Here is a 26,173-nt window from a genome sequence, read left to right as displayed (position 1 = left end):
GCACACACCCCCTGCATACGTGCCCATGCTGCATGCACAACCCCCCTGCATATGTGCCCATGCTGCATGCACAAACCCCCTGCATACGTGCCCATGCTGCATGCACAACCCCCCTGCATACGTGCCCATGCTGCATGCACAAACCCCCTGCATACTTGCCCATGCTGCGTGCACAAACACCCTGCATACATATCCATGCTGCATGCACACATGTTGCATGCTGTATATGCGCACTACGTGCTACATGTGTATATACTGTATGCATGCCACGAGTACATAATGTGCTACGTGCTACGTTTGTACACTGCATGCTACATATGTGCACTGCATGCTACATGTGTACATACTGCATGCTACATGTGTACACGGCATGCTACATGTGTACATAGTGCATGCTACGTGTGCATACTGCATGCTACATGTGTGCACTGCATGCTACATGTATACATACGGCTTGCTACATGTGTGCATACTGCATGCTACATGTGTACACTGCATGCTACATGTGTACATACTGCCTGCTACATGTGTGCATACTGCATGCTGTATACGCGCACTGCCTGCTATATATGTGCACTGCATGCTACATGCGTGCACTGCATGCTACACGTGCGCGCCGCACGCCACACGCGCGCACCCTACACGCACACACGCACGCAGCACGCACAGCGTGTGCACGCACAGCGGCTCGTTTACGCTCGCCGCTGCCTCCTCCCGGCCCACCAATCAGAACTCTGTTACTAGGCAGACTTCATCTCGTTCTCAGCCACTCAGGAGCCCGACCCCGCTTGTATCCGGGTAGGAAAGCCAGAGCAGCCAATCGCATTAAAGGAGAGCGCAGTATCCGGGCAGATCTGCGGTGCCGCAGCCAATCAGAAAAAAGCCCCCCCCTCCCCTCCCCGCGGGCGCGTCCCGCCGGGGCTCCGCACTTCGGGTTCCTGTTGCGCGCGGGGCAGCGGCACGTGGCGGGGAGCGGCAGCAGCGGGCGGCCCGCAGGTGGGTGCGGGATGGGGGGGTGCGGGGATGGCCCCGACCCCCCCCCCCCGGCACTGCCGGGGCCTCCCCACCCCGCACGGACCCGGGCATCGCCGCCTCCCTCCGCCCCCTTGTGCCCAGGTCCGCGGGGTCCTCTCACCCCCAGCACCCCCGTCCCGAGACTCGCACCCATGGGGCTGACACGTTCACACCCCCCCCACACTGCCCAGCCTGGGGCGCTCCAACCCTGCTGGTGTCCCCCCCCCTCTCCACTCCCGCGTGTGCTGGGACAGGGCTGGTCTCCGGTGCCCCCCCCCAGCATCCGGGAGCAGGGTACCCAGAGCCGGGCACAGCCTCTGCGGCTGGAGGCACCCGTGTCCGTGTCCGTTGGTGGCGGGCGTTTGGGTGATGGAGCTCGGCCTGCAGAGCCTGGGCACGTCCGCAGCGGGATGGAAGGGGCTGCGCTGAGCAGCCGAGCCTGGCCCAGGGCAGGCAGCCGGGGTTCAGCCTGCTGCGGGCTCAGTTAACTCCAAAGGGATTCTGTTCGCGGTGTTGTCAGTGGATGCCTGGTTCTCGCTCCCCAGCAGGAGCCACATGTCATGGCTGACGAGGAGCAGGGCGCCCGAGCTGCCAGAAAGGGAAGTTTGTCACCCAGCAGCTCCCGGGGCAGCACGACGGAGTCAAGCACCCTGCTGCAGGAGCTGAAGAGCACCATCTCGTAAGGGCAGCGCTTGCTTCTCCCTGCGCAGCTCTTCCCGTCAAGCTCAGTGTTACCAAATGTGGGTTCATTTAATAGGGTTGATTAATTGGCAGCCCCGGGGTACCAAAGGGATGAGCGTGGTGGTGTCTTGGAGCATTGGCACTGCAGAGGGGCATGGACCCGTGCTAAGCGCTGAACACAGAGCACAGCCCTGTGCTGCGCTGCCTCTTTGGGTGCAGAATCAGTTCAGAGCCCCGCAGTAGCACACGCTGGTCTGCAATGACCCCGTGGGATGCGGGTTTATGCCCGCTCTGCCCTCCCTGGTGTTAGGGTAGAGCACACAGCTCTAGAGTGGGGTTGTGGGTGCACAGGGAAGGCCAGAGCACGGGGCTGTGCTCACCCATGGGTGCAGGCAGCTTTGACTCCTGTGCTCCAGTGTCCCCAGTGACTGCTGCGCGGTCTGGAAGGGCCTGGCCATGGTGGAACCAGCCTTGGGAACCCTAAGCAGCGGCCGCAGTGGGTTGAGGAGCACCCGGGTGTTCCTGCTCTGCCCTAACCCCTTTTGTCTCTGTCCCACACAGCAAAGCCGTGCAGAACAAAGTGGACTCCATCCTGGTGAGTGCCTCCGTGGCACATCGCGCTAAGGGTGAGGGAATGACGCGCCTCCACCGCGCTCTGCTCGCTAAGCTGAACCCTGGGGTCTGCCGGAGCCTGTTTCCCGGCGGGTCAGGATCTGGCTGCCCTGATTAGCCCCGAGAGTCCCTCATCACCCTGCCTGGGGGGTGGCACCCGCTGCCCCAGCCCTGTGTGGAAAAAAACCCTTCCTGTGACTTTGGTTGCCCGGGTCCCTCGCATGCAGCCATGCTCATGCTGACAGAGGTGCTCTGCTTTCCATGCCCCATCAGTTAGGGCTGTTATCCTTGTTCCTTGCTTTGGATCCTTAACCTTTCCTTGTCTCTGGTCCGTTCTCCCTGCGGATCCTTCGCCTGTAGCAAGATGTCCAGAAGTTCTCAGACAATGACAAGCTCTATCTCTACCTCCAGCTGCCGACGGGACCGAGCCTGGGGGAGAAGAGGTGGGTGCTGGAGCGAGCTGGGGCCGTGGCCAGGAGAGCAGGGGCTGTCGGGATGATGCTGGGAGATAGAGATAGAATTACAGAACGGTTTGGGTTGGAAAGGACCTTGGGATCATCCAGTTCCACCCCCCCTGCCATGGGCAGGGACACCTCACACTAAACCAGGGCACCCAAGGCTCTGTCCAACCTGGCCTTGAGCACTGCCAGGGATGGAGCATTCACAAGGGAGATGGAGATCACACAGGATGGGGGGGAGGCTGCTTCATGTCCTGCTTCTGTGTTAATGGCTTGTCCTGGGCTCCCATGGGAGCAGCAGCAGCCTGGACCTGAGCTCGCTGAGCACGGCTGAGTACACGCACGCCTGCAACTGGATCCGGAATCACCTGGAGGAGCACACGGACACCTGCCTGCCCAAGCAGGACGTCTACGATGCCTACAAGTGAGCTCAGGGCCGGGAGGGCGCTTGGGAGGGCAGCGAGTGCCTTGGGGTTGTTTGAACCCTGGGGTCCTGGGAGGACCCACATCCGCGGGGGGGGGGTTGTGGGGTGTGTGTGTGCAGGCAGAGGGGTGCTGGCATTAACCCTTGGCTCTCCCATGCAGGCGGTACTGCGAGAACCTCTGCTGCCGCCCGCTGAGCGCCGCCAACTTCGGCAAGATCATCCGGGAGATCTTCCCAAACATCAAGGCCCGGCGGCTGGGGGGCCGGGGGCAGTCCAAATATCCTTGCCTGTGCCCGGCTTGGGCTGGTGGTGGCCCCCCTGTAAAGGTCTCTGTATGAGGGGGCAGCTTCCGAAGAGGGGCTGGTGCCCGGGCTTCCATCTCAATCAGCTGAGGGGGTTGCCCCATCCTTGCCCCTTGTGCTTGGGGCAGCCTGCGGGGAGCTGATGGTGGGCAGGGAGCGCACCACGAAGGGGGCATCACAGCTTGGGGCCGGGTGCTCTCATGCCTCTGGCACAAGCCCATCGTGAGCCCCGCAGCCGTAACCTGTGACCGTCGCGGGTTGCGGCCGCGTTTGTGTGACAGCAAAAGACCTTAACGCCGCCAAACGTACTGCTACAGCGGGGTCCGGAGGAAGACAGTGGTCAGCCTGCCACCCCTGCCCAGCCTGGACCTCAAAGTGACAGAGACCGTAAGTCCTCTGCTGCCTCCGTGGCTTGAGTTTCGCCAACCTGCTTTTGGTGGGGTAATGAAGCTCCTTGCCTGTTGGAGCCCGTTGAAATGGAGGGGTGCAGGGATGCCTCTGTCCCGTGAGCCTTCCAAAAGGGAGCTCCCAAGGATCTACGGGCTTGTGACGTGTTCACATCCGAGCATCCTGTCCCGTGCTGCGGGGGCTCACGGCTTGTCCCCGTCCCCCCCACCCCGCAGCAGTCGGAGCTGACGGATCTGGTGCAGTCCTACAACATCGAGGTGATGGAGGCGGCCTGTGCCCTGACCTGCGACTGGGCCGAGAAGATCCTCAAGCGCTCCTTCAACAACATCGTGGAGGTGGCGCAGTTCCTCATCCAGCAGCACATCATCAGCTCCCGCTCGGCCCACGCCGACCTGGTCATGGCCATGGTGGTCTCAGGTGTGTGCAGGGGAGTCCTGGGCTCGCTCCATCGCCCTCCACGTTGGGCTCACTCTGACCCCATCGGGGCGCAGAGGGTTTGGGAGCTGGGAGTCCTCTTTCAGCCTCCCGTGGTGGGGCTGAGCTGCTGCCAACCATCGCCCATGGGGTGGTTGAGGGGCCCAGGGCCGTGTCCCGCTTCCATCCCCTTCTGTGCACGCACAGAGGGCACGGAGAAGATCCCCCGTGAGAGCCGGGCCCCATCGGCAGCCAGGAAGAGCAGCGCGGACACCTCCGAGAGCGGTGACAGGAGCCAGGGGCAGGTGGGACCGCACTGGGGGGCCGGACCCCCGGGTTCCCTGCTCCTCTCGGCTCCCCCCCCCCAGCAGCTCCTCTGCCCGCAGGTCAAGAAGGAGAGCGGCCCCAAGGCTCCCGCTGCGCCCCGGCCGGACAAGAAGAAGCCCCCGGAGCCCCCCAAGGCTGCCCCCAGCCCCCAGGTGAACGCCTTGGTCGCCCGCCTGCCCCTGCTCCTGCCCCGCATCCCCTCGGGGGAGCGCCCCACGGCGCCGGGGGCCGCCGCCGCCCGCTCCTCCCCTCCCGTCCTGGCGCCCAAGCTGACGGCGGCCCCGCTGGGGGGGGGCACGGTGAAGGTGGCGCTGCCGCTGCCGGTGAGCGCGGCCTCCCCGGCGCTGCCGCTGGGGCTGCGGAGCCCGCAGGCGGCGGTGCCGGTGCTCAACGTCCTCCTGCCCGGCGTCAGCGTCCCCGCGGCAGAGAGCCCCGCCAAGCCGCGGAGCGCGGGGCCCGGCCCCCGGGACTCGCCGCACCCCAAGGCCGCCAAGAGGCTCCCGGAGGCCCCCGGCGACCCCGTCCCGCAGAAGCGGCGCCCCGGGCGGCCGCGGAAGAGGCCGGAGGACCGGGGGGGGGCGGCGGCGGCGGAGCCCCGAGGAGGCGCGGACCGAGGGGCCGGGGCTTCCACGCCCGCCCAAGCCGGCAGAACCGGGGCTGCCGACGGCCCAGAGCGGGCACCGGAGGCGCAGCGGAGCCCGGGCGATGCCGGGGGGGAGCCCGCGGCGGGGACCCCTCCCGAGCCCGCCCCGTCCGCGCTCTCGGGCTCCCCGGGGCTGTGCGCGCACCCCGGCTCTTAGCGCCGTGCCCGTGCCCTGCAGCCGCCATTAAAGCCCGAGCTCTCCCCGACGGCTCCTTTGTGCTCTCTGTGGGGGTCGGGGGGGGGGGGGGTGCGGGGCCGCCGAGCCCGGCTCCCGCAGCAGCGCGGTTTTAACGTTAAAACCGGCGGGTTTGGGCAACCGAGGCCCCGTCCACGCCTCCGCCTCCCGCGCGGGTGCCGCCGAGCCGGCAGGGGGCGCTCCCGCGGCCAGGCCTGCCCGGCCCCTCTGCCCCCTCCGGCGGCGTCGCGGGCAGCCCGGGCCTGCGCGTTCCCCGCCGGGTGAGCACCGGCACCGGCACCGGCCCCGGCACCGGGAGAGCTCCGGGGCTCCCCCCGCGCCTCCTCCCCGTGCCCCCGGCGGCAGCAGCAGCAGCGTCACCCGTGTGGCCGGCGGGAGGGACGGGCCTGCTGGAGCCGGGCTGAGGCCGTCAGGCTCCGGTGCAGGCCCTCGCCGCTCACTGGGCCGGGCCCGTGCCGCTTCCCCCTCCCCTCCACACACAGCCCGGGCTCGCCGGTACCGGCGGCCGCGGCTCTGCGGGCCGGGAGCTCCTCTTCCGCCCGTGCTCCCCCAGCCGCCGCCGATCGCCCCCCCCCCCCGCGGAGCTGCTGCCCAGGATGAGCCGCCCGCGCTGCCCCGGCTCCCGGCGTCCCAGAGCGGAGACGTGGCCGTGCGCGATGGGATCGCACCAGGTACCGCAGCTCAGCCCGGGCCTTCCGGGACCCGCGGGCCCGTTACCCCCTCCCGGGGTTGGGGGGACGGGGCACAGGGCAGCGCCGGGGCCGGGTGAGCGCCCGTCCCGAGGCTTTCTCGGTGCGGCGGGGGGGTTGGGGCCGTCACTGCTGAGGAGGCTTTGCCACCACCACGTCCCCGTCCTCCCTCCCCCGGGGCCATCTGGTGTCTGCCGAAAGAGACCGGGATCTTATGTAACGTGCTCGGGGGGTGGGCGCTGAGCAGCGGCTCCGGTTTGCACGGGGCAGGAGCCCCTCGGTGCTTTGTGCCCCCCCACCCCGTTTGAAACTCCGGCTTCAAGTCGGTGGTAACTCCCGGCGCGATGAGGAATGGTCGCGTTTGGTCCCTCCCGTTGCTGTCCCCCGCTTGGGGAAAGTTCGGAGGTGCAGCGTGGGGAAGGAGCTGGGTGGAAGCGCTGGTTTCCAGCGCTGGGTGCAGGAGCTGCGGCTCCTCGGCGCCTCTGGTGTTTTGAGCTCCCTTTTGAGGGGGGGTTCGTTGCTCTCTGTGCAAACCGGCGGCTGCCCTCGACTTGTGTGCGTGCCGAGGGAGCTGCTCCTGCAGAGGCAGCCCCAGCGCTGGGGCTCAGCCTGCAGCTCCTGCTCAGCAGAGATAATGGTCTCCGGTTCGCTTGGCAGTCTGAACGTGGTTGTGCGCTCCTGAAATCACGGCCCATTTGTCACCGCGCAGCTCAGGTCCACGCTTGGAGCAGTGGCAGAGGAGCTGCTCTCGGAGCCTGAGCTGGGGAGGTGCGCTCCTGCCTTTTCTCCTCCCATTTGCTGTCACATCGAGACAGCTTCTTTCAAGTCACGCTTCAGAGGAAGACTCAGACATGGCTGTGGGTAACAACAGCAACTTGAAATGCTGAATTTACACATAGGAACGCGTGTGGGAATGCTCAGGCTCCAAGCACCTTGTGATCACTGGGAGGAGGAAACTTCCCATGGTGGCTGTGCCAGCACAGCTTGCTTCAGGGTTCGGTGTGCTCAGAAATAGGCTGCTGGGATGGAAGGGTTTGTCCTCACTTGCTCAGAGATTCTAATTAGCGCTCCTCAGGGTGGAGAGGTGCGAGAGACGGGGACAAAAGGTTGGATGTGGCCGTGTGAGTAATGTGTGTGATGAGCTGAAGCTGTGGAATGCGCGCAGTGGCTTTGCAAAGAGCGTCCTTGTGGAATCAGAGCCTCTTGCAGGCAGAGAAACCTTTTCCAAAGGGCCCGGGCACTTCGCAGCGGCTCTCGGAGGTGAGAAAGGTTTTACTGCTCCCCCAGTAATTTCTTGTCAAAGGGGAAGTTAATTTACGAATAAATCACTGGATTGAACTCCTTCCCGTGGGGCTGGATGGTTTGCAGAGGGAGAAGGGAATGAGGGGCGGGGGGCTCTGGCTGTGCTCTGCTCCCCTCTGCAGGGGGGTCCGTTTCTCCATGGGGGAGGCTCTCGGGAAGATTCCCCAACGTTTCCCTCTGCAGATTTGGAGTGGGGAAGTGGGGGAGCCTCTCCCTCGCAGAGCCAGCGGCAGCGCTGGGAGGTGTTCTTGAGCACGCTGCGTTTGTCCTTCTCCTGCTGTGTTTCTCGCAGCCTGGCTTTTTCTTGTACTCCAGAGTTCGGGGTGAGTCATGTTTCTGCCTGCCTGAGCCCCAGCCTTCCTGATGGCACACGGGCTTGGCCAAACACAACTTGCCTTGAAGCTGAGCCTGGTGGGAGTGGGGCGGGATGCGGAGGAGTCCTTCCAGCAGGAGCATCCTGGCAAGGCTGGGATGGAGCAGAGTGCTCCCGGGGCCCCTGGCCTCCCATCCTGTTGCCTGTTTCTCTGCAAGTTCACCCTTTCTGTTTTCCCTCTGCTCTGTGCTCCATGATGTGCAGCCGTCAAGCAGGAGCGGTGCTGCTCCGTGGAGGAGCATCCCGCAGCGGTGCCCTGGTGTACGGGCAGAGATTGTCCTCGGGGGATGCCTGGGATGTGGCATTCATTCTGCTGTGAAGTGGAGCGGGACCCTTGCGCGGTGCAGAGGTTGAATCTGCTCCAGCCAAGTGTGAGAAACAGGAGGGGGCCCATGCGGGTCAGGGCCCCGTCGCTCCTGGAAGGGCATTTTGGGCTTCCAGGGGCAGCATCCCCCAGGCAGAATGATTTGGGCTCACTTTGGCACTGCTCCCAGCGTGCTGCCCACGTCCCCCATGTGAACCGTCCCTTTGGGCCTCGGTTTCCCCAACCTTTAGGTTGTCACCTCCTAAGATGCATGGAGTGGTGCTGTTTGTCCAGGAGGGCACTGCGAGAAGCAGGGGCTCTCCCTGTACCCTAGCAAGGGGCCCCTGACAGTGCATCCTCCTCCAGCACTGCTCTCATGTTTTCTGCCCCCATCCCAACTCCTGTGGCCTTCCCGAAGGCACAGCGAGATGCTGAAGGCCGTCAGTGCTGAGCAAAACAAGAAGTAATGCAGCGTAATAGAGTCCAGATGTCCTGGAGAAGCTTCATCCCGTCCTCCTGGTGGTTTGCCAGGGCTAATATTTCTCATTCAAGTCAGGCAGGAGCAAGACTTTGCCTTTTTCCTGTAAAGCCACGGCTCTGTTCCCAGAGATCTCCCTCTGCTTTTGTCCCTCCCTGAAGGAATTGTCCTCTCAAGTCACTGCTCCGCCGTGCAGCTGCTTCAGGGGTAGTTTCCGTGCTACCAGGGGCTTCCCTTTATTTCCTATTTAATCACCAGCTTCAGGGCTGTTCACCAGAGAGAAACTTGGCCCGTTACGGCCGTGGGTGGAGGATGAGCCACACGGATTCAGCTCAGCCTGCTTTCCAGCCGGGCTTGCTTCACTGTGTGCAGCTGATGGGGTTTTCATCCCTGCTGGGACCAGGCGCTTGCAATAGGGGAGCAATGCTGAGCCTCAGGAGGTAAACAGCTCGTTGTGGTGTGTTCAGCCAACGGGGATGGGAGCAGCAAACGCTGCCGAGAGGCGCGGGATGCGGGGAGAGCATTCCCTCGCTGGGATCTTAGGGAGCACTGGGAAGGGAGACGTGTCCCTGGTGGGCTCCGAGCAGGCCCCATTGCCGGGATGTCGCTGGCTGACACTCACTGTGTGAGTGCTGGGGGGGGGGCTGAGGAGCCAGATAACAGGACTTAGAAGAGCAGCAGTGCTTTGGTTTGGAAGAGGCACAGCACCGAGGGCCGTGCCTGCGTGTGGTGCAGAGGTAACCCCGGGGTGGGTTTATCTTGTGCAGTTCCTTACTCCACGTTTAACCCACGCAGTGGCTCTGAGTCTGGCTCCTCTGCTCTGCAGAGCTGGCCCAGGGGCCCCTTCTGGTGAAGGTGGCCAAAGGATTGGGGAGTTTGGAGTGGTGGTGGGAGAGGCTCTGCTGAGGGGGTCGTGGCGATGCCTTGGGTGAGTAGGGCAGGCTGGATCCAGCCTCTCCCGAGGGTGTGGAGGAGGTTTAACACCCAGAATTGCCCACACAGCTCCAGGCTTCACGAGTGTGTGTACAGGAGGGAGGGTTCAGCAGATCCTGGGCCCTTTTTCTCCCTCTGCAGCCCAGGTAGGAGGATGTCAAAGGCATTTCCTTGCAGAGGATAAACTGGTTGATGCTTGGAAGACCCTTTGCTGGCGACTGGCTGAGCCGCCTGGGATGCAGCCGCGTGTGGCTACGTGGCCGTGTCTGGGACTCCCTTGGATGCCATTGCTGATCTCTGTTATCTCTCATCAGCTTGTCATCCCACTTGTCCTGATGGGAACGTTGGAAGGACCCCAGGAGTGCTGGCGTGAGCAAAGCTCTGTGCCACTCCTCCTGAGAGCCAGCTCTGCTCCGTGCCGCTTCAGATCCCCCCTCCTTGTCGGTGTGGTGTGGGTTTAGAAATCAGATTGTCTGGGCTTTTGTGGGGAGAGGCCGGGCCCGTGGAGGAGGAAAAACAACTTCCTTCAGCTCGCAGGGTCTTTAGGATCTAATGACCACAAGTATTTGAAGCACGCAGGATTTGTACCGAAGGGAATGGCAAGCACAGAGGAAAACTGTGTGTGGCTGCCATGCGGCCGGGGTGAAAGATGCTATTCATATCGGGTCAGGCTCCTGAACTTTGGTCAGGCTTTTTTATACTTCATGGTTAGAGCTTAAGAGCTTTGAAAACAAGAGGAGGGAAGTGGTCTCTGGGAAGTGGTGCTCGCATCTGCACGCTCCAACCTCATTTGTACTCGCTTGGGAGATGTAGAAAGGAACCCCGTTGGGTTCCGTGCCCCTTTCTCCCACGTTGGGAGCTGCAGTCGCTTCTAAAAGGAACAGGTAAAACCAGGTCATTGCATTACCAGGGGAATACCTTGGTGCAGGCCCCTCTGCGGGCAGAGCAGGAGCTGGGGGTTGCTGGGGGGGAGCAGGCAGGCAGAAAATGGTTCCGTGAACATCTTTGCCAAAGGCAGTCCTTTCCCCCGCCCCGTGCTGGATGTGGAAGGCAGGAGGGAACTGGCAATCTGCTTGCGGTACTTCCCAGTTGGAAAAGGCATTGTGCCCTTCTGCTGATCACGAGCTGTCTTCTTGTAGTGCGTGAGCCATGAAGGGAAGCAGTCAGCGCTGCAGTAATGATGTTGCGTTGAATAGAGTGCCTTATTTTATTTTTAGAGGACGGTTTCACTCGGCGCTGGCCGCCTTTGTTCTTGCTGGTTACCCACAGAAATGCCCCACGCCGCTCTTTCCGTCGGGATGGGAAGCCAGGAAGTGCGGCAGCCCCTCATTTGTCTTGCTTTCTAGATGCAGTGAAGTGCTGATCCCTGGTGAGGCCTCGTAACCTGAAAGCAGGGACCCTGTTGCACCCAACTTGGCTCTTGCTCTGGCTCTGCTTGCCTCGTGCCCAGCGCCAGCGGGGGGTTTTGCTGCCACCCGCCTTCTGAAGGGAGGTTGAATGAGCAGAAGCTGAGAAAAGGGCATAAACTTCATCTTGTGTGGCAAAAAGCAGCCACCAGCTCCACCCAGCCTGTGTCCTGCTGGTCCCAAGCATTACGAAATGCCTTTGGGGTGCAGGGCAGAAAGCAGCTGGGGGGGGGGGGTGTTCTTGGTTTGTTTTGGTTTTTTTTTTTTCCTCTTATTTTCCCTCTCTTTTTGGCTTGCTCAATTTTTTGATCGTCATGGTAACGGGGAAATTCAGTGTAATGGCTGATAGATGCTCACAGCTCTCTTTCAAGTCTCAGTGGAAGGGGCTCCAAGAAGACCTTTAAAAGCCAGTGGGACCAGCTTGGCGTTGCGTGTGTTTTCCTGGGGCACCTTTCCTCTCTAGAGGCAGGCTTTTGGAACAGGTTTGCACCAAACCTCAGCTCCTGCTTTCCCTTGAGGTGTATCCCAGCGCGGATTCCTGTTTTCCCGCCTTGGGGCTGGAAGCAGATTGTGTCCCTGACTCTTTTGGTCTTCTTTGTTTCCTTTCCAGCTTTGAAGCGTGCAGACCCACCACTGCTATGGGAGACCCTGTTGCAGACCCAGGCCGAAGGACAGCCCTGGACCCGGCGCCCCAAGGCAATGGCGGGACGTCTCTCAGCGTCATCACGGAAGGCGTTGGGGAGCTGGCGGTCATCGACCCTGAGGTGGCCAAGAAAGCCTGTGAAGAGGTCCTGGAGAAGGTGAAGTTGATGCACGGCATCTCCTCCGACAGCTCAGCAAAGGCAGCCGGAGGCAGGGGGACGGAGAGCACCCCGCGCAGCGTGATGGACTTGGTCAATGGGGACATCGGGGAGGGCTGTGAAATCAGGTGCTTGGATGATCCGCCCGGCACGGCCTCTAAGATCCAGGAGGAGGATGAGAGCACGGCCAACACGGTGAAAACTGCCCGGAAACGGCAGAAGAATAACTCTGCCAAGCAGTCCTGGCTCCTCCGGCTCTTTGAATCCAAACTCTTTGATATCTCCATGGCCATTTCATACTTGTACAATTCAAAGGAACCTGGTGTGCAGGCTTACATTGGGAATAGGTTGTTCTGCTTTAGGAACGAAGAAGTGGACTTCTACCTGCCCCAGCTGCTGAATATGTACATTCACATGGATGAGGATGTGGGCGATGCCATCAAGCCCTACATCGTGCACCGCTGCCGGCAGAGCATCAACTTCTCCCTGCAGTGTGCCCTGCTGCTGGGTGCCTACTCCTCGGACATGCACATCTCCACTCAGCGGCACTCCCGCGGGACCAAGCTGCGGAAGCTCATCCTCTCGGACGAGTTGAAGCCAGCTTACAAAAGGAGGGAGCTGCCGTCGCTGAGCCCAGCGCCCGATACGGGGCTGTCTCCTTCCAAAAGGACTCACCAGAGGTCCAAGTCGGACGCTACCGTTACCATCAGCCTGAGCAGCAACCTGAAGCGCACAGCCAGCAATCCCAAAGTCGAGAGCGAGGAAGAGGTAATGCTGGGGCTCCCCCAGGGCTGTGCGCATGTTGTTGGTTCTCATCTCCTAGCTCATCCTTTAGCATGGAATGGGTTTGTCCTCCTGGCTGCAAATGGTGGAAGTCCTGAGTCCTGTGTCCCTAAGCAAACTGACTCACACCCGAGGGTGGTGGGGTTCCAGAGGGGGATGGTTTTTTGTGTGAGGGGAATAGGGTGGCATTAGGTGGCTTCAAGGTAAGGCAGAGAGCTGGGCCAGGGACTGAGTGGCTTCTTACACTGCTGAATTCCCCCACAATTTGGGCAGCTCGGCTGGGGCCTGTTTCACAATCTGCAGCCATCTGGAAATCTGATTTCCTCCTTGTGCCGACTTGTTCGCATTTAGCAATGCTGAAGTTTGCTTGCAGCCAGAAAGGGCTGATAAACCCATCAGCCATCAGCGCTGCTCTCCCGGTGCCCTGGCCAACAGGAGCCAACCCTGCTGGCTGTGGGGCCAGGAGCTGCAGCCTTGGGGTTTGTCTGTGGCTTCTGCCCTGGGCTGAGCTCTGCTTTGGGTTTCTCTCATCTTGTAGCTCCAAGGCTGTGGAAAGCCGGACTTTCCCTGCTGGAGGGGCTGGGCTGTGCGGAGGGGACACTTCCCGTTTCAGGGCCTGGGTGCTAACACGGTTTAATGGCAAAGCAAATGGCAGTTAAATGGGTGAACGTGCGTGTCCCGTGTCTCCCAAACCCAAACAGCTCCCCCGGGCTTTGCGGGTTCATTTGGAAGCGTTGAAGAGTCCTCAGCGCGAAGATGCTCTGGTGTCAGAGCACGCTGCGAGCCGGGGGGAGTGGTTGTGCTGGAGCAGGATTTCTCCCAAAGAAGGTGCACATCGTTCCTTTTGCACGTCTGCTGGCCCAGGCTTAGGGAGCAGAAGGATGAGCAGCCTCCTTTGGGTTGGGGACGCAAAGGTTGGAGGGAAAGAGCTGGAAACGGAGCTTTCTTTGTTGTACTCCTTTTTGTTTTGATGGGTTTTAGGCTGGGATGGTGAGAAACGCAGGGCTGAGATGACAGTGCTGAGCGGGACGGAGGCGGGGAGCTGGTGCTACCCAAAGCAGAGGGGAGCAGTGCCTCTTCCAGGGCTCAGCAAGCTGAGCTGCTCCCTGGGGAGCTGGTTCCCCTCTCCTGAAACCACACAGCACCAAAGGCTCGTGCCCCAGCCGGGCTCCACACGGCTCCTTTGCTGGCTCATCCCTGTGCCTCGTGTGGACAAGACCTTCAAAGCCAACTTCCCCATCTGGACATGTGGGATCTCGTGACCCTTTTCCTAACAGTTGGAGCGTTTCTTGGCTTTCCTGCCTTGCCAGAGATTCCTCCTTTCCTTTGGCTCCGTGCTGGCTTGTAGGTTGTTAGAAGGGGCCCCATGAGCTCCCCCTGCCTGTCTGCCAGGCGTGGAGGTAAGGATTCCAGGGAGGTTTTGGAGGCGTGAAGAAGCATTCAGAGGGGCTGGTTTCGAGTTAAACGCCCCCTGTCCTGCTCCCTGCCACGAGCTGGCTTGTGGCGTTTGCTGCTGTAAATGAATCTTTCATGTCTCTGCCTGCTTGCTGGAAAACTATCGGCCGAGGGAGAGCACCAAGGGCTCTGCTCCCACCGCCTGCAGCTGCTTGGGTAAGGGAAACCAGAGCTCCGCATGAATGATGGATGGGAAAGGGTTTCTCTTGGCAGTGTCTGCAGTGGGTTTTGATCCCGAGGCTGGGCAAGCTGCTTATGTGTGGTGCAGCAACAGGGATGCTCAAGGTGCCGCAAGAACTTCCCTGGCCTCTGAGCACCGGCTTCCTGGAGCTGGACTGTCGGAAGGGCTGGATGTCAGTGCCTCCTTTTGGAGCTGCTTTTGGGAAGGTCAGGCATCGCTTCCATCACTTTCTTAATCTGGTTTCAGAGACTTTCATCTCCAGGTTGCTCAGTCCAGGAAGCCCACGGATGCGCGAGCTGTGTCGTGCTCGGAGCAGCCTTTAGCTTGTGCCCAGACTTTCTCAAACGAGAGACTTGGCAGGGATAAAATCTCCCGAGCAACCTGAGACCTGGAGAGGAGGGACTTGCTGTAAGGTGATGCTCGTGCTGGGGAGCAGGGCAGCACTGTCAAGGGTGTCATTACGGGAGATGTGCTCGGGTGCCCTCGGCTGTGTGGGATGCCAGAACAGGGCCGGGCTGAGGCCGTGCTGCGCATGCAGCGCTGCACGTTGCAGCCCCAGAGCTGTGCTGTGCACTGGGGACACGTTAGTGCTCTAGAATCATACTTTCTTGCCTGTTTAAGTGCTAAACCTTGAAGATTGGTCCCTTGCTGTCTGCAGTATGAGCTGGTCCTACCGGGGCCTGTTCAGTTGGTCGCGTTGGGCAGAAGCGTGGTGCTGTTGGGTCTGGTGGCTGACGAGACCTTGTTGGGCAGAAGCTGGCCATGGCTGGGATGTGGTGCCCAGCTCCCCAGGGATTTTGGCAGGGCTGCAGGCAGCAGCCTGGAAAGAAAACCTCACCCAGGGCAGAGCAACAGCTTAAAGTGCAGCCCAGCAGCCATGCTACCAGAAACAGCCTGACCTGACCTAGGGATACCCGTCGGAGCGAGGTGGAGCTGGACTTGGAGCAGAGAAAGTCACCTTGCTGTCCCATCGCCTTCGGTTCGCCTCGCTGTGCAGAAGTGAAGCCTCGCTGGCTTTGGGTGCTTGGTTTTTAATGGTGCCTCCTCTCTAAAGCCAACAGGATTTGCTGTGAAGGTGCCACAAGGCCTCGCCGCGGCGTGTGTGTCCCCCCCCCCCAGGGGATTTGGTGCACAAACAGGTTGTGCTGCCTTTGCAGCATGCAAATGCCTTTGCCTCTGCTTGGCTTCCTCCTGGCTGAGCAGAGGCAGCAGCACCTTAACCACTGCCTGGCTCCCTGCCTCTCTAGGATGGATGAGGCCTCCCTGGGCTCTGCCTGCCCCCCCAAGTCCATCCAGGGCTTGGCTGACTTGGTGGTTTTGGTGCTGAGCACGCCTGGGTTGTGCTGCTGTCTCACAGGGCTGTGGCTTTTGGGAAGCACTTGGCAAAGGTGAAACCCCACGACTCTTGAGTTAAAGCTGGGTGTGAGCTCTTCCACTCCCCGCTTGCCCTGCCTGCAGGCTGCGGTGCGCAGCGGTCGCTGATGCTCAGCACTTTTCTCTCCCCTGCGAGCTTCAGGATGTGACCCCGCTGTCCCTGCCAGCGTGGCAGCGCCGGTGATGCTGAGGAATGTTGGACGTGGTGGCAAGGCCTGGAGCTGAAGCAGTGTTCCTACTGGGGCAGATGTGTCAACTTTATAGCTGAGACTTTGCACCTGGGTGAAACAGGGAGGACGTTCCCCATACCCTGCTCTGCCTCCCACCCCTGGTTTCACTCCTGAAGCCTTGGAGGGAGGGAGAATAAAGCACGCTGCCTGCCTGGAGAGGAGGGATTCATCCCTTGGATCTCTCTGGGAGCCGAGGTGAAGGTTCCAAAGACACAGAGCAGGCAGGGGGAAACCAGCCCTCTTTATTTGTGTGACCAACTGGATTGAAAGCAGGGCTTTGAATGGGAGCAGCTTGTTTTAGCTGGGAGCCTAAACCCGGTGCCTGCTCAGAGCGGGGCTGCTGCTGGAGGGAGCCAGGCAGCCTCACGTTGCGTCTCCGTGCGAGCACAGGCGTTTGCCTGAACTGGTTTTACTGGTCAAGTAAAAAAGCCACTTGAATGAGAAAGCTGCTGATTGACTCATGAGCTCTGAACCCTGTTGAGCAGGGAGCTCTGCCATCCCACGAGGGTGGTGGTGGTGGTGGTGGTGGTGGTGGTGGAGGAAGAGCAGAGCTCTCGCGCTGCCGGCAGGGAGGTCTTTGGTTCTCCCAGCACCATGAGGGTTACCCGGGGAGCAGCACGAGGCTGGATGTGCAGGTCTGGACCTGCCTGCACTTTGTCATGGACCCACTCTCCGGAGTTTGCGCGCTTGCAGGCAGCCCCTGCATTTGAAAGCTGCTTTTCAGTCAAGGGTGCCCAAGGGGTCTGACTCTGGTCTTGCACTTTCTAGCCCGTGGCCCTGCCCTGCCTTTGCCAGTTGGGGTGTGGAGGAACGTTGGCCTTTTACCTCTGGAACTGCACCTTCAGCAGTGCTGGCAAAGGTGCTTTCCTCCGGCGGAACTTGTTTCCTTGCTGGGCTAAGAGCAGCCTGGCTTCAGGGAAACCACAGAACAACCCCTCTGCCCATGAGCAGTGTCCCATCGGCCAGGAAGGAGTTTCGGTGTTGGGGGGTTAGTGTTTAGGACCGTTTCCATGGTGTTCTTTTTATCTGCTGAAATAAGAGGCTGAATTAGAGTCCAGGGTGGAGGGGCGGGGGGGGGAATAAAGTGGCTTTGTTGATGAGAGAGGCAGGTCTCAGCATAGGCGTTCCTGCTCGCCCTGCCAGCTCCCATCTCTGCAGCTGGTTTGAGCCAAGCAAGCCAGAGCTGAAGCCTTAGTTTCACTTCTGGGGTAGAAGAGTATTTTAAAGGATGGGGGTTGGAACTTGATGATCTTCAGGTGCTTTCCAACCCTGACTGTTCTGTGGTGCAAATGGGAAACTTGGGGGGGGGGGGGTGGTTATGGACATTGAGGGATCTGCCAGTGAGCCCTGCTCCCTGTTTGGTACCCACCACAAGTGGCCTCAGCCCGAGGAGGCTCTGGTTGAGATCCCATTCCTCTGGAAGCATCCTGTGCCACTTCCTATCCAAGAGTAAAACCATGATGGGGTGGGGGGGGGTGGCACGGGGAGGGAAGCAAACGAAATGGGAAGTGTCCGTTCTGAACGTGGAGTTAAACTGTTGCTTTTTCTCCCCCTCTTCCTCTTCCTCTCTCTCCTTTTAAACACCCCCCCCCCCAAAACTGCCACCCCCCCCCCCCTTCCCTCCCTTTCCCAGGAGCTCTCCTCGAGTACGGAAAGTCTCGAGCAGTCAGACTGCCCCGTAAGTGGCCCGTGCTGTGCCTGCCTTCCCCCCCCCCCAGCAGCAGCATTTCCTCTCTGCCACCAAAACACCAAACCCCCAGCAGCCGGCTGTGCACCACGAGCAGCACTGAGCCCAGCACACCCACCACCACCACCACCCCCCCCCAAGGCAGGGGGCAAAGCCAGTGTCGTCGTGTCCCCCCCATTGCCACGCGTGATGCTGGCTTTGGCTCAGTGCTTCCTGCTTGTGCAGTGAAACACCAGTGGGAATTTGCACTAGAATAAAGCACAAACACACACACCCCCCCCCGAGGGGTTAGGGGGGCTCTGGGTGCTCTTCCCCCCCCCCCCCAAAAAAAAGACATAGAGAAAGCCTCACACTGCAGAGGCAGGGAGGGATTCGGTTAACGCTGCTGGTTTCAGTGTGAGCAGCCAGTGGCCTTTGCATGGCAGCACCCACAGATGAAAGAGGAAATGCTGTTTTTCCTTGAGTTTCACTTAAAAAGTTCTCTGCCGGATGGGATTTAATTTGCTTTTTCCACGAATCATCCCCCCCCCCCTCCCCTTTTCTGTGTGTTAAACTTCAGTCTCTCAATCAAACCCCAGAGGGTTTTCTTTCCAAATGAGCCTCTTGTTTTAATTATTATTGTTAATTTTTTTGTGCAATCAATAGCATCTTCCTCATCTGTGTCTTTGCCCTGTGGTGGGTGTGTGCTCTGTGTCTGGGATTCCCAGTGGGCTCTCACACGTTGAATATGTAGTCCATGATCAAAACCACGTACCTGGGCAGAGGTGCCTTGCGTAGTGCCCATCCTCCAGGACAGGGTTTGGTGGTGAACTCCATCCTTTTTAGCCTATGTAAAGAGTCAGTGGACACGCACCCAGCTCCTGTTGGGTCCTTCTGTGCTTCAGAGGCACCTTTTCCATGCGGGCAGGGGTGTTGATGCTGTGGTCGTGTACATGCGCCGGCCACAAGGCTTTTACCCCCCAGGTTCATCCCAGTGCAGGCTCCATTCAGGTTTTGATGAATGTTCTGGTTTTCAGGGCTGCAAGGGATGGTAGGATGCTCGGGCAGCTGTGGGTGCTGGTGCTTGGGTGGGAGGGAGGACACCAGGCTCTCAGGCCCACTTTGCCATGCAGCTTTGGGTAAGTTACTTCATTTTTAACCCTTCCTGCTCCTCCAAGGCAAGCATCTCTTCCTCCAGGGCCATTTTTCCATTCAGTATTGGTAGAGCCTTTGCAGGCTCCTCGGTGCCAGGGCATTGCAGAAGTGTCCTCAAAGCTCTCCAGCAATGGGGTTGCCACCTCGACCACGCCACCCATCTCAGTCACCCAGGGCTGGGTGGTTGTGAGAGTCCTGCTCCCGTCCCCCTGCGCCAGGAGACCTTTTCTTGCAGGCTTTGCAGCCCCAGGTTGGTTTTCCGTGGCAGATGGGGCTCTTTGCAAGCGTTCCTGCTGCAGGCCCCTGCACTGAGCTGAACGGGAGCAGCATTGGGTGTCAGTGCCGAGGCTGAAATCCTCGTGGCAGGCAGCTAAGCCAAAGCAGCTCTGCACTGCTGAGCAGTTTCCAACTCGGACCAGGTGTGAGTGACCATGGGCAGCAGAAATGGGGGGTGGCCAGGATTTTGCTTTATGAAGCTCTGAAATGACTGATGGCGGGGGTTTGAGTGGAGAAGAGGTTGGGACAGCGGGGTAAAGGTAGGTGGGACAGCAGAAACCGCTTGGGCAGCTGAGGCTGGAAAGCGTCCCACATTAACCCCTGAGATGCTCAGAGCTCCCCCAGGCACGGTGGCTGCTGGCTCAAAGCACCAGAAGGATCCTTCAGGTGGTTGGATGAGGGGAGAGCATCTCCTGTCCTCTCTCTGCTTGGCTGCAGGACTGTGGCGTTCGTGAGCCAGGGCGAAAGCAGCTCCATGCAGCCCAGCTCCGTGCAGCGCAGCTCCGTGCAGCCCAGCTCCGTGCAGCCCAGCTCCGTGCAGCCCAGCTCCAGCTCCGTGGCCTTTGTGCAGCACTTTGGGAACGTGTTTTCCAGGGACAGCCCTGGTTCAGCCGGGGCCGTTTCCCAAAGCTGCTTCCCTGGAACCGGATGCTGCGGCCCCTGATGACACCGAGGAGCGGAGCAGCGCGCGGTGGGAAGCCCTGGGAGCAGCATGGGAAGGAGAGGAGACGTTTCCTGGCCGTGTTTCTGGCAGGAGGAGCCTCGACCTGGAGGTTTTCGACTGGAGCTGCGACATCGGAGCTGCAGGATGGGTCCTGGGGCTGGGGAGGCTCCGCTCCCCTCGCTGCGCAATGGGGAGAAGATGCTTTGGGATCCCTGGAGAGGAGGGGGTTTAAAAACTGCCCGTGCTTGCGATGCACACGTTGGTGGAGGACTTTGCTCATCATCTGCTCCTGCACGTGGGCACCTTCCTGCCTGGGCACAACCCCACCAGTGCTCCCATTCAGTTCCTTTACTGAAACAAGCGGTGCACAGAGCAGGTGAGGGAGCACGGGGCCGTGTTTTGGGGACAGGATCACCTGCGTGCCAAGCCTGGAAACCTGCATTGAGCCAAGAGCGGGAGGCTCTGAGAGGAGCAGGGGCATCGCAGCCGGCAGGGTTCAATGGGAAGGAGCATTGGGAGGAGCAGAGCATCTCTTGAATCTCGCTCTGCTTCTGCGGAACTTGGATTAAATGCAATGAAGGGAAACAGTTCTGGAGGTCAAGAAGCATTGGCTGGGTGGCAGGAGCCGAGGCAGAGCGGGGCCTGGCCGGGACCAGGCACTTTCCCAGCCCATCAGGGGATGGAATGTCAGCTGGGGCAGGGATTGGGGTGTTTGTCCTCTGCCTGGGAGGTGAAAACGGTCTCAGTGGCTCAGATGCTGAGCAAATGCTCCCTCCTGTGCCAGGGACACCTCTGAGCAGGGCCCTGAGGAGGAGAGGCCAGCGCTTCCCCCCCGAGTCAGTGTGGGAGGATTTTTGATGTGGACTACAGATACAAAGGCTTTTTCAGCTGCCCTTTCCCAAAGGGAACCACCAGACTGATCTCCTCCTCTTTTACCATCCCTTTATTTTGCTGTGCAGCCGGTCCTGGCTCACCGACGTTTTCCTTTGCTTCCTTTTCTCACACTCTACCTTTCTGCATGTGCATTCCTGGCATGATTGTACAGTGAGCACTTTGCGAGTTTCATTCTGCATCCTAAAGGGCAAAATCAGCTGCAATCGCTGGTTGGTCTGATTTGAAAGGTCGAGCAAGGTGAGCAGAGCTCGGCTCGGGGGTGCGGGGAGGCTCCTGGGGCCAACTTTGGTCTTTGCAACGTGGTTGGGTTGAGTCGTGTCGGACGGAGGCTTTGGGATGAGGCTGCAGCGCAGCCCAGTGCGGGGCGAGGATGCGCTCCCTCTGCTGGCTGCGGCCCTGGCTCCAAGCCTCTCATGGGGATGAGATCCCAGCTCCGAGCCTCAGCGAGGAGGAGGATTCAGGACAGCACAACCGGAGGGAGGGAAGAAGCGCTTTGATCCTGGCGTGCTCTGCTTCTGGATGCTGGGCATCATCCGGGAGCAGGGAAGGGGGTGAGACAGGAAGAGCCTCTTTCCCGGGAGCTTATCCCGGTGCTTTTAGAGCGCAGATGCGGCAGCATCCCGCCAACCCTTTCTAACGTTCTCCCCCTCTCCTCCTCCTCCTCCTCCTCCCCCTGACCCTTCTTTAGCCCGTCCGGCTCGCCCCCGAGAGGGAGTTCATCAAGTCCCTCATCGCCATCGGGAAGCGCCTGGCCACGCTGCCCACCAAAGAGCAGAAGACGCAGCGGCTCATCTCGGAGCTCTCGCTGCTCAACCACAAGCTGCCGGCCCGCGCCTGGCTCCCAACGGCCGGCTTCGACCACCACGTCGTGCGGGTGCCCCACACCCAAGCCGTCGTCCTCAACTCCAAGGACAAGGTAGGGGAGGGTTTGCCTCGGGACGCAGGGTTTTGACCTTGGCACCAAGCCTCTGAAAAGCTTGGCTTTGGTCCCCCCCCCCAAAAGACAACGCAGCAGCCAGGCTGCAAGAGCAGAGAGGGTTCTGCTGCCTCCTGTCGCTGCGTGGCGCGTGCCGTGACCGTGCCCTCGCCTTGGCTTCCTTCAGGCTCCCTATTTAATCTACGTTGAAGTACTTGAATGTGACAATTTCGACACAGCGAATGTGCCCGCCCGCATCCCGGAGAACCGCATCCGGAGCACGCGCTCGGCCGAGAACCTGCCGGAGTGCGGCATCACGCACGAGCAGAGGACCAGCAGCTTCAGCACCGTCCCCAACTACGACAACGACGACGAGGCCTGGTCTGTGGATGACATTGTGGAGCTGCAGGTGGAGGTGAGGGGGGGGGTGACACCAGGCAGGGTTTGTCCCTTGCTGGTGCTGTGAAATGCAGCCAGGGTCTGGTGCAGCGGCGTGGAGGGATGGGGAAGCCCTTGCGGCAGCATCCCTGCTCCGGCCTGCAATGGGAATCGTTTTCAGTAGCCCCATGTCCCACCTCTTGCACCTTTCCCTTCCCAGCTGCCCGAGATCCACACCAACAGCTGCGACAACATCTCCCAGTTCTCTGTGGACAGCATCACCAGCCAGGAGAGCAGGGAGCCCGTGTTCATCGCCGCTGGAGACATCAGGTGAGAGCAGCCCCGGCACCGGCTCCACTGGGGCGGGTGATGAGTTCAGGTGTGTGAAATTCCTCTGCTGCATCCACAGAGGAAAACCATCGGCACGGGTCCAGGAGGGGCTGTGCACAGTGGAGGTGCAGCCCCCCCTGTTCAGCCCCTGGCCTCTTTCCTGCCAGCGGAGTTCTGGATGTGGCCCTGGCTCAGGGTTTGGGGTGAACCCATGAACTTTGGACCTCTTGCGGCTCTGGGTGGTTTCCCCTCTGCTCTGCTCTCGTGAGCCCTCACCTGGAGCATTGTGTGCAGTTCTGGGGTCCTCAACATAAAAAGGACATGGAACTGTTGGAACAAGTCCAGAGGAGGCCAAGAGGATGAGCAGGGGCTGGAGCACCTCCTGTATGGAGACAGGCTGAGGAAGTTGGGGCTGTTCAGCCTGGAGAAGAGAAGGCTGCGTGGAGACCTCAGAGCAGCTTCCAGTGTCTGAAGGGGACCTATAGGGATGCTGGGGATGGACTCTTCATTAGGGAGTGCAGTGACAGGACAAGGGGTAACGGGTTCAAACTGAAACAGGGGAAGTTTAGATTGGATCTAAGGAGGAAATTCTTTCCTGTGAGGGTGGTGAGGCACTGGAATGGGTTGCCCAGGGAGGTTGTGAATGCTCCATCCCTGGCAGTGTTCAAGGCCAGGTTGGACAGAGCCTTGGGTGCCCTGGTTTAGTGTGAGGTGTCCCTGCCCATGGCAGGGGGTTGGAACTGGATGCTCTCAAGGTCCTTTCCAGCCCTGACTGCTCCATGGCCCCATGGCTGTGGTTGGCGATGCTGCTTTCTCCCTCGGCCGTGGTTTCGCTGCTCACCAGCTCTGTCTCGCAGGCGGCGGCTCTCGGAGCAGCTGGCTCACACCCCCACCTCCTTCAGGAGGGACCCTGAGGACCCGTCCGCCGTCGCCCTGAAGGAGCCCTGGCAGGAGAAAGTCAGGTGAGGCCTGAAGCTGGGCGCTGCAGGGGCTGCGCAGCCCGGAAGGGCAGGGGAGCTGCTCCCTGCTTTTCCCCACTAAATCACCGGGGCCTCGACTTCAGGCCCTGCTCGTCCCCAGGGGGGGGTTTGTGGGCTCAGGGCATGAGCAGCAGAGGAGGGAGACAACAGACAGCGGATTTGCTGCTCCTGGGTTAGGCTCTGAGGAGCTTGAGCAGGTATTTACAGGCTTCCTCACACCGTTTCTCCTTGAGCAAGAGGGGGAACCCGCTGGGCTCTGTCAGTTGCCCACATGGTTCTGACAGAGGGCCCGGGGGATCTGGGGAGAGTTAATTCCCTTCTGCTGCCCTTGGAGGTGGTTTGGGGCTCAGGTGGGCTTTGCTCTGTTGTTTGGCGAGGGCTCGGGCTGCGGGTCCTGCGGTCCTGGAGCTCGTTCTGCTGCCCCTGCTGGGAGGCCTCCTGGCTGCTCGCTGCCCCCCCTCCCTTTCCCTGCGCTCCCATCCTTGCCCCTTCCTTGCAGGAGGATCCGGGAAGGGTCTCCCTATGGCCACCTGCCCTCCTGGCGCCTGCTCTCCGTCATTGTCAAGTGCGGGGACGACCTGCGGCAGGAGCTGCTCGCCTTCCAGGTCCTCAAGCAGCTGCAGGTGAGCTGGGAGAGGAGCCCCCCGTGGGGGGGCTGCGGCCCTGTGGGGCTCCCAGAGCCCTGAGGGGTTTTCTCTCCCTTTGCCGCAGTCCATCTGGGAGCAGGAGCGGGTCCCGCTCTGGATCAAGCCATACAAAATCCTCGTCATCTCCGCCGACAGCGGCATGATTGAGCCCGTCGTCAACGCTGTCTCCATCCACCAGATCAAGAAGCAGTCCCTGCTCTCGCTGCTCGATTATTTCCTGCAGGAGCACGGCAGTTACAACACGGAATCCTTCCTGACGGCCCAGAGGAACTTCGTGCAGAGCTGTGCCGGTTACTGCCTCGTGTGCTACCTCCTGCAGGTCAAGGACAGGTGGGGCCCGGCGCCGTACTCGGCTCTCCTGCTGGGATCCATCAGCCTGTCCTTGGCTCCACAGGTGGATCCGGGCTCACGCCTGCGGAGCTCAGCGGAGCCCTTTCCCTCTCCCACCCAGGCACAACGGTAACATCCTGCTGGACGCAGATGGACACATCATCCACATTGATTTCGGGTTCATCCTTTCCAGCTCCCCCCGGAATCTTGGCTTCGAGACCTCTGCCTTCAAGCTCACCACGGAGTTTGTGGATGTAAGTGAGCAGGGGGGGCAATGCCACGGTGTCAGTGCCACAGCTGAACCCTTGGCACCCGTAGTGGTCCTTGGCCAGCTCCGCAGCCTCAGCCAGGCAGCTCCTGTGGCCCAGCTGGGAGCTGGAGGAGCTCTGTTTGCTTTGTGGATTCCCACTGTGTCCCTTCCTGATGGCCTCCATCTACTTGGGGCATGCCCCAAATCTCTCCATCCACTGCCTTCCACCCACACATCCTTTCCCTTCCAGGTGATGGGTGGGCTGGACGGGGACATGTTCAATTACTACAAGATGCTGATGCTGCAGGGTCTCATCGCGGCCCGGAAGCACATGGACAAAGTTGTGCAGATCGTGGAGATCATGCAGCAAGGTAAAGGGAACCAGCGACCCCCACGTGTGGGTCTGGGCTGCACATGGGGCGCAGGAAGGGAGCGGAGCCTGCCTGTGGTGGTGGTGGAGCCTGAACCACAGCCAGGGCACGGGGGCTGCAGCTCCATCAGTGCCCCAAAGCAGCCTTGGGGGCAGCAGCAGGGGTTCCCCCCCCCCCGGCTCAGCCTTGTCCCCCTTCCCTGCAGGGTCGCAGCTCCCCTGTTTCCACGGCTCCTCCACCATCCGCAACCTGAAGGAGCGCTTCCACATGAACATGACGGAGGAGCAGCTGCAGCTGCTCATTGACCAGATGGTGGACGGCAGCATGCGCTCCATCACCACCAAGCTCTACGACGGCTTCCAGTACCTCACCAATGGCATCATGTGATGGATGGCCACGGGCCTCCCTGTACCGGAACGGCTCCGGGCCACCGCGTCCAGCCCAGGCCTGACTTTTTAGCCCTGGGGACGAGGTTTGGGTCCTGGACAGTGAAACGGGGGCCGGGCCTCAGCATCTTCCTGGGGCTGCTTCCAAGGAAATGAAACCAGGAGAAAAACCCCACTTGGGAAAAGCGAAGCGGAAGGGATCATGCGGTAACCGCGGCTGCTTGCGGGGGCCAGGCAGCAACGGGGCTGGGGCGCTGGGGTAGCCCCTGCGCTGCTCCTGCCGTCAGTATTAACCCCGCTGCTGGCCTGGGGCCTGGGGCAGGGCTTGGCCTCCTCCCCCCCCACCCTGCGGGGTCTGCCCTGACTTTGGTCCCCCCTTCCCTGCATGTTCCCTGCCGTGGCCTCAGTGTCCCCCCCCCGAACCCCCCTTTCTGTTTCTCCTTCCCCCCCCCCCTTCCTGCTGCCACCCTTCAAGGGGAGCTGAGCCTCCCCCCGGCCCTGCAGCCCCATAGGGCAAGGGGGCCTCCTCCTGCTCCTTTCCAGCTCTCTTTGCTCTGACTCTGTCCCAGGGGCCTGGGACTGCACCGCTTCCTCCAGCCCCAAACCGGCAGGGCCTGGGGGGGGGGGGGGGCTGCAGCCGGGCACCCCCCCCTCGGGTTGGGTTTGCCTGGGCAGGGTCAGTGCTGGAGCCCTGGCAGGTGCCTGGGGGGGGCTGAACCTGGACCCCCCCCACTCCTGCTCCAGCCCCTGTCTGTGCTTTAGGAGCAGTGACCCCCCCCATCCCCGTCCCTCTGCATCAGGCTCAGCCCCTCCTGTGGGTCACATCCTGCCCCCCCCCGGCTGCCCTTGGTCCCTCGGGCTCTGTGTTTCGCACTCATTATTTGTCACGTTGATTCTTTAGCATTAAAACCCAACAGTTCCCTTTGACAACACTGGGGGGGGGGGGGAATCATCAGGGTCTGGACATGGTGGGGGGGGGGGCACATCCATTAAACCCATGGCCCCAAGGCAATCATCGACCTCGCTTGGGGGTTCCTCCCCCCCCCCGACCTCCAGGGAGGAGATGGGGGGGGGCACCCCCGTTTTGGGGCAGGACCAATATGAATGTGCTGTGGGGAGGGCACAGGACCCCCCCCCCCCCC

The 26,173-nt window shown here is 60.9% G+C and overlaps 2 protein-coding genes across 5 annotated transcripts; both read left to right on the top strand.

The window, feature by feature from the left end:
- The first annotated feature begins 849 nt into the window (after positions 1 to 849).
- On the top strand, positions 850 to 6,249 carry RFX5 (regulatory factor X5). Its single transcript, XM_062633849.1, has 11 exons — positions 850 to 996; positions 1,560 to 1,693; positions 2,257 to 2,290; positions 2,668 to 2,750; positions 3,064 to 3,189; positions 3,351 to 3,467; positions 3,798 to 3,879; positions 4,116 to 4,317; positions 4,522 to 4,619; positions 4,701 to 5,419; positions 5,562 to 6,249. The coding sequence occupies exons 2-11, from the start codon at positions 1,575 to 1,577 to the stop codon at positions 6,247 to 6,249; spliced, it is 2,268 nt and encodes a 755-aa protein (XP_062489833.1). The 5' UTR covers positions 850 to 996; positions 1,560 to 1,574.
- Positions 6,037 to 25,197, top strand: PI4KB (phosphatidylinositol 4-kinase beta). 4 transcript variants are annotated; one of them, XM_062633851.1, is made up of 13 exons: positions 7,100 to 7,429; positions 8,891 to 9,066; positions 11,576 to 12,533; positions 17,422 to 17,466; positions 21,132 to 21,359; positions 21,547 to 21,774; positions 21,958 to 22,067; positions 22,925 to 23,029; positions 23,547 to 23,670; positions 23,759 to 24,024; positions 24,146 to 24,278; positions 24,525 to 24,645; positions 24,851 to 25,197. In XM_062633851.1, the coding sequence occupies exons 1-13, from the start codon at positions 7,325 to 7,327 to the stop codon at positions 25,030 to 25,032; spliced, it is 2,781 nt and encodes a 926-aa protein (XP_062489835.1). In that variant the 5' UTR covers positions 7,100 to 7,324; the 3' UTR covers positions 25,033 to 25,197. The 4 variants fall into 4 exon arrangements, with proteins under 4 accessions (XP_062489837.1, XP_062489835.1, XP_062489836.1 ...); XM_062633853.1 differs by lacking the exons at positions 7,100 to 7,429; positions 8,891 to 9,066 and adding an exon at positions 6,037 to 6,151; XM_062633852.1 differs by lacking the exon at positions 17,422 to 17,466 and having other exon boundaries at positions 7,103 to 7,429.
- Positions 25,198 to 26,173: the final 976 nt, after the last annotated feature.

The sequence above is a fragment of the Pezoporus occidentalis genome, unplaced genomic scaffold (genome assembly GCF_034315485.1).
Source record: "Pezoporus occidentalis ecotype Australia unplaced genomic scaffold, CSIRO_AGI_Poc_V1 ctg406, whole genome shotgun sequence".
In the NCBI taxonomy this organism is placed as follows: Eukaryota; Metazoa; Chordata; class Aves; order Psittaciformes; family Psittacidae; genus Pezoporus; species Pezoporus occidentalis.
The sequence above is the reverse complement of the archived record's forward strand: the minus strand, read 5'-3'. Positions and strand labels throughout refer to the sequence as shown.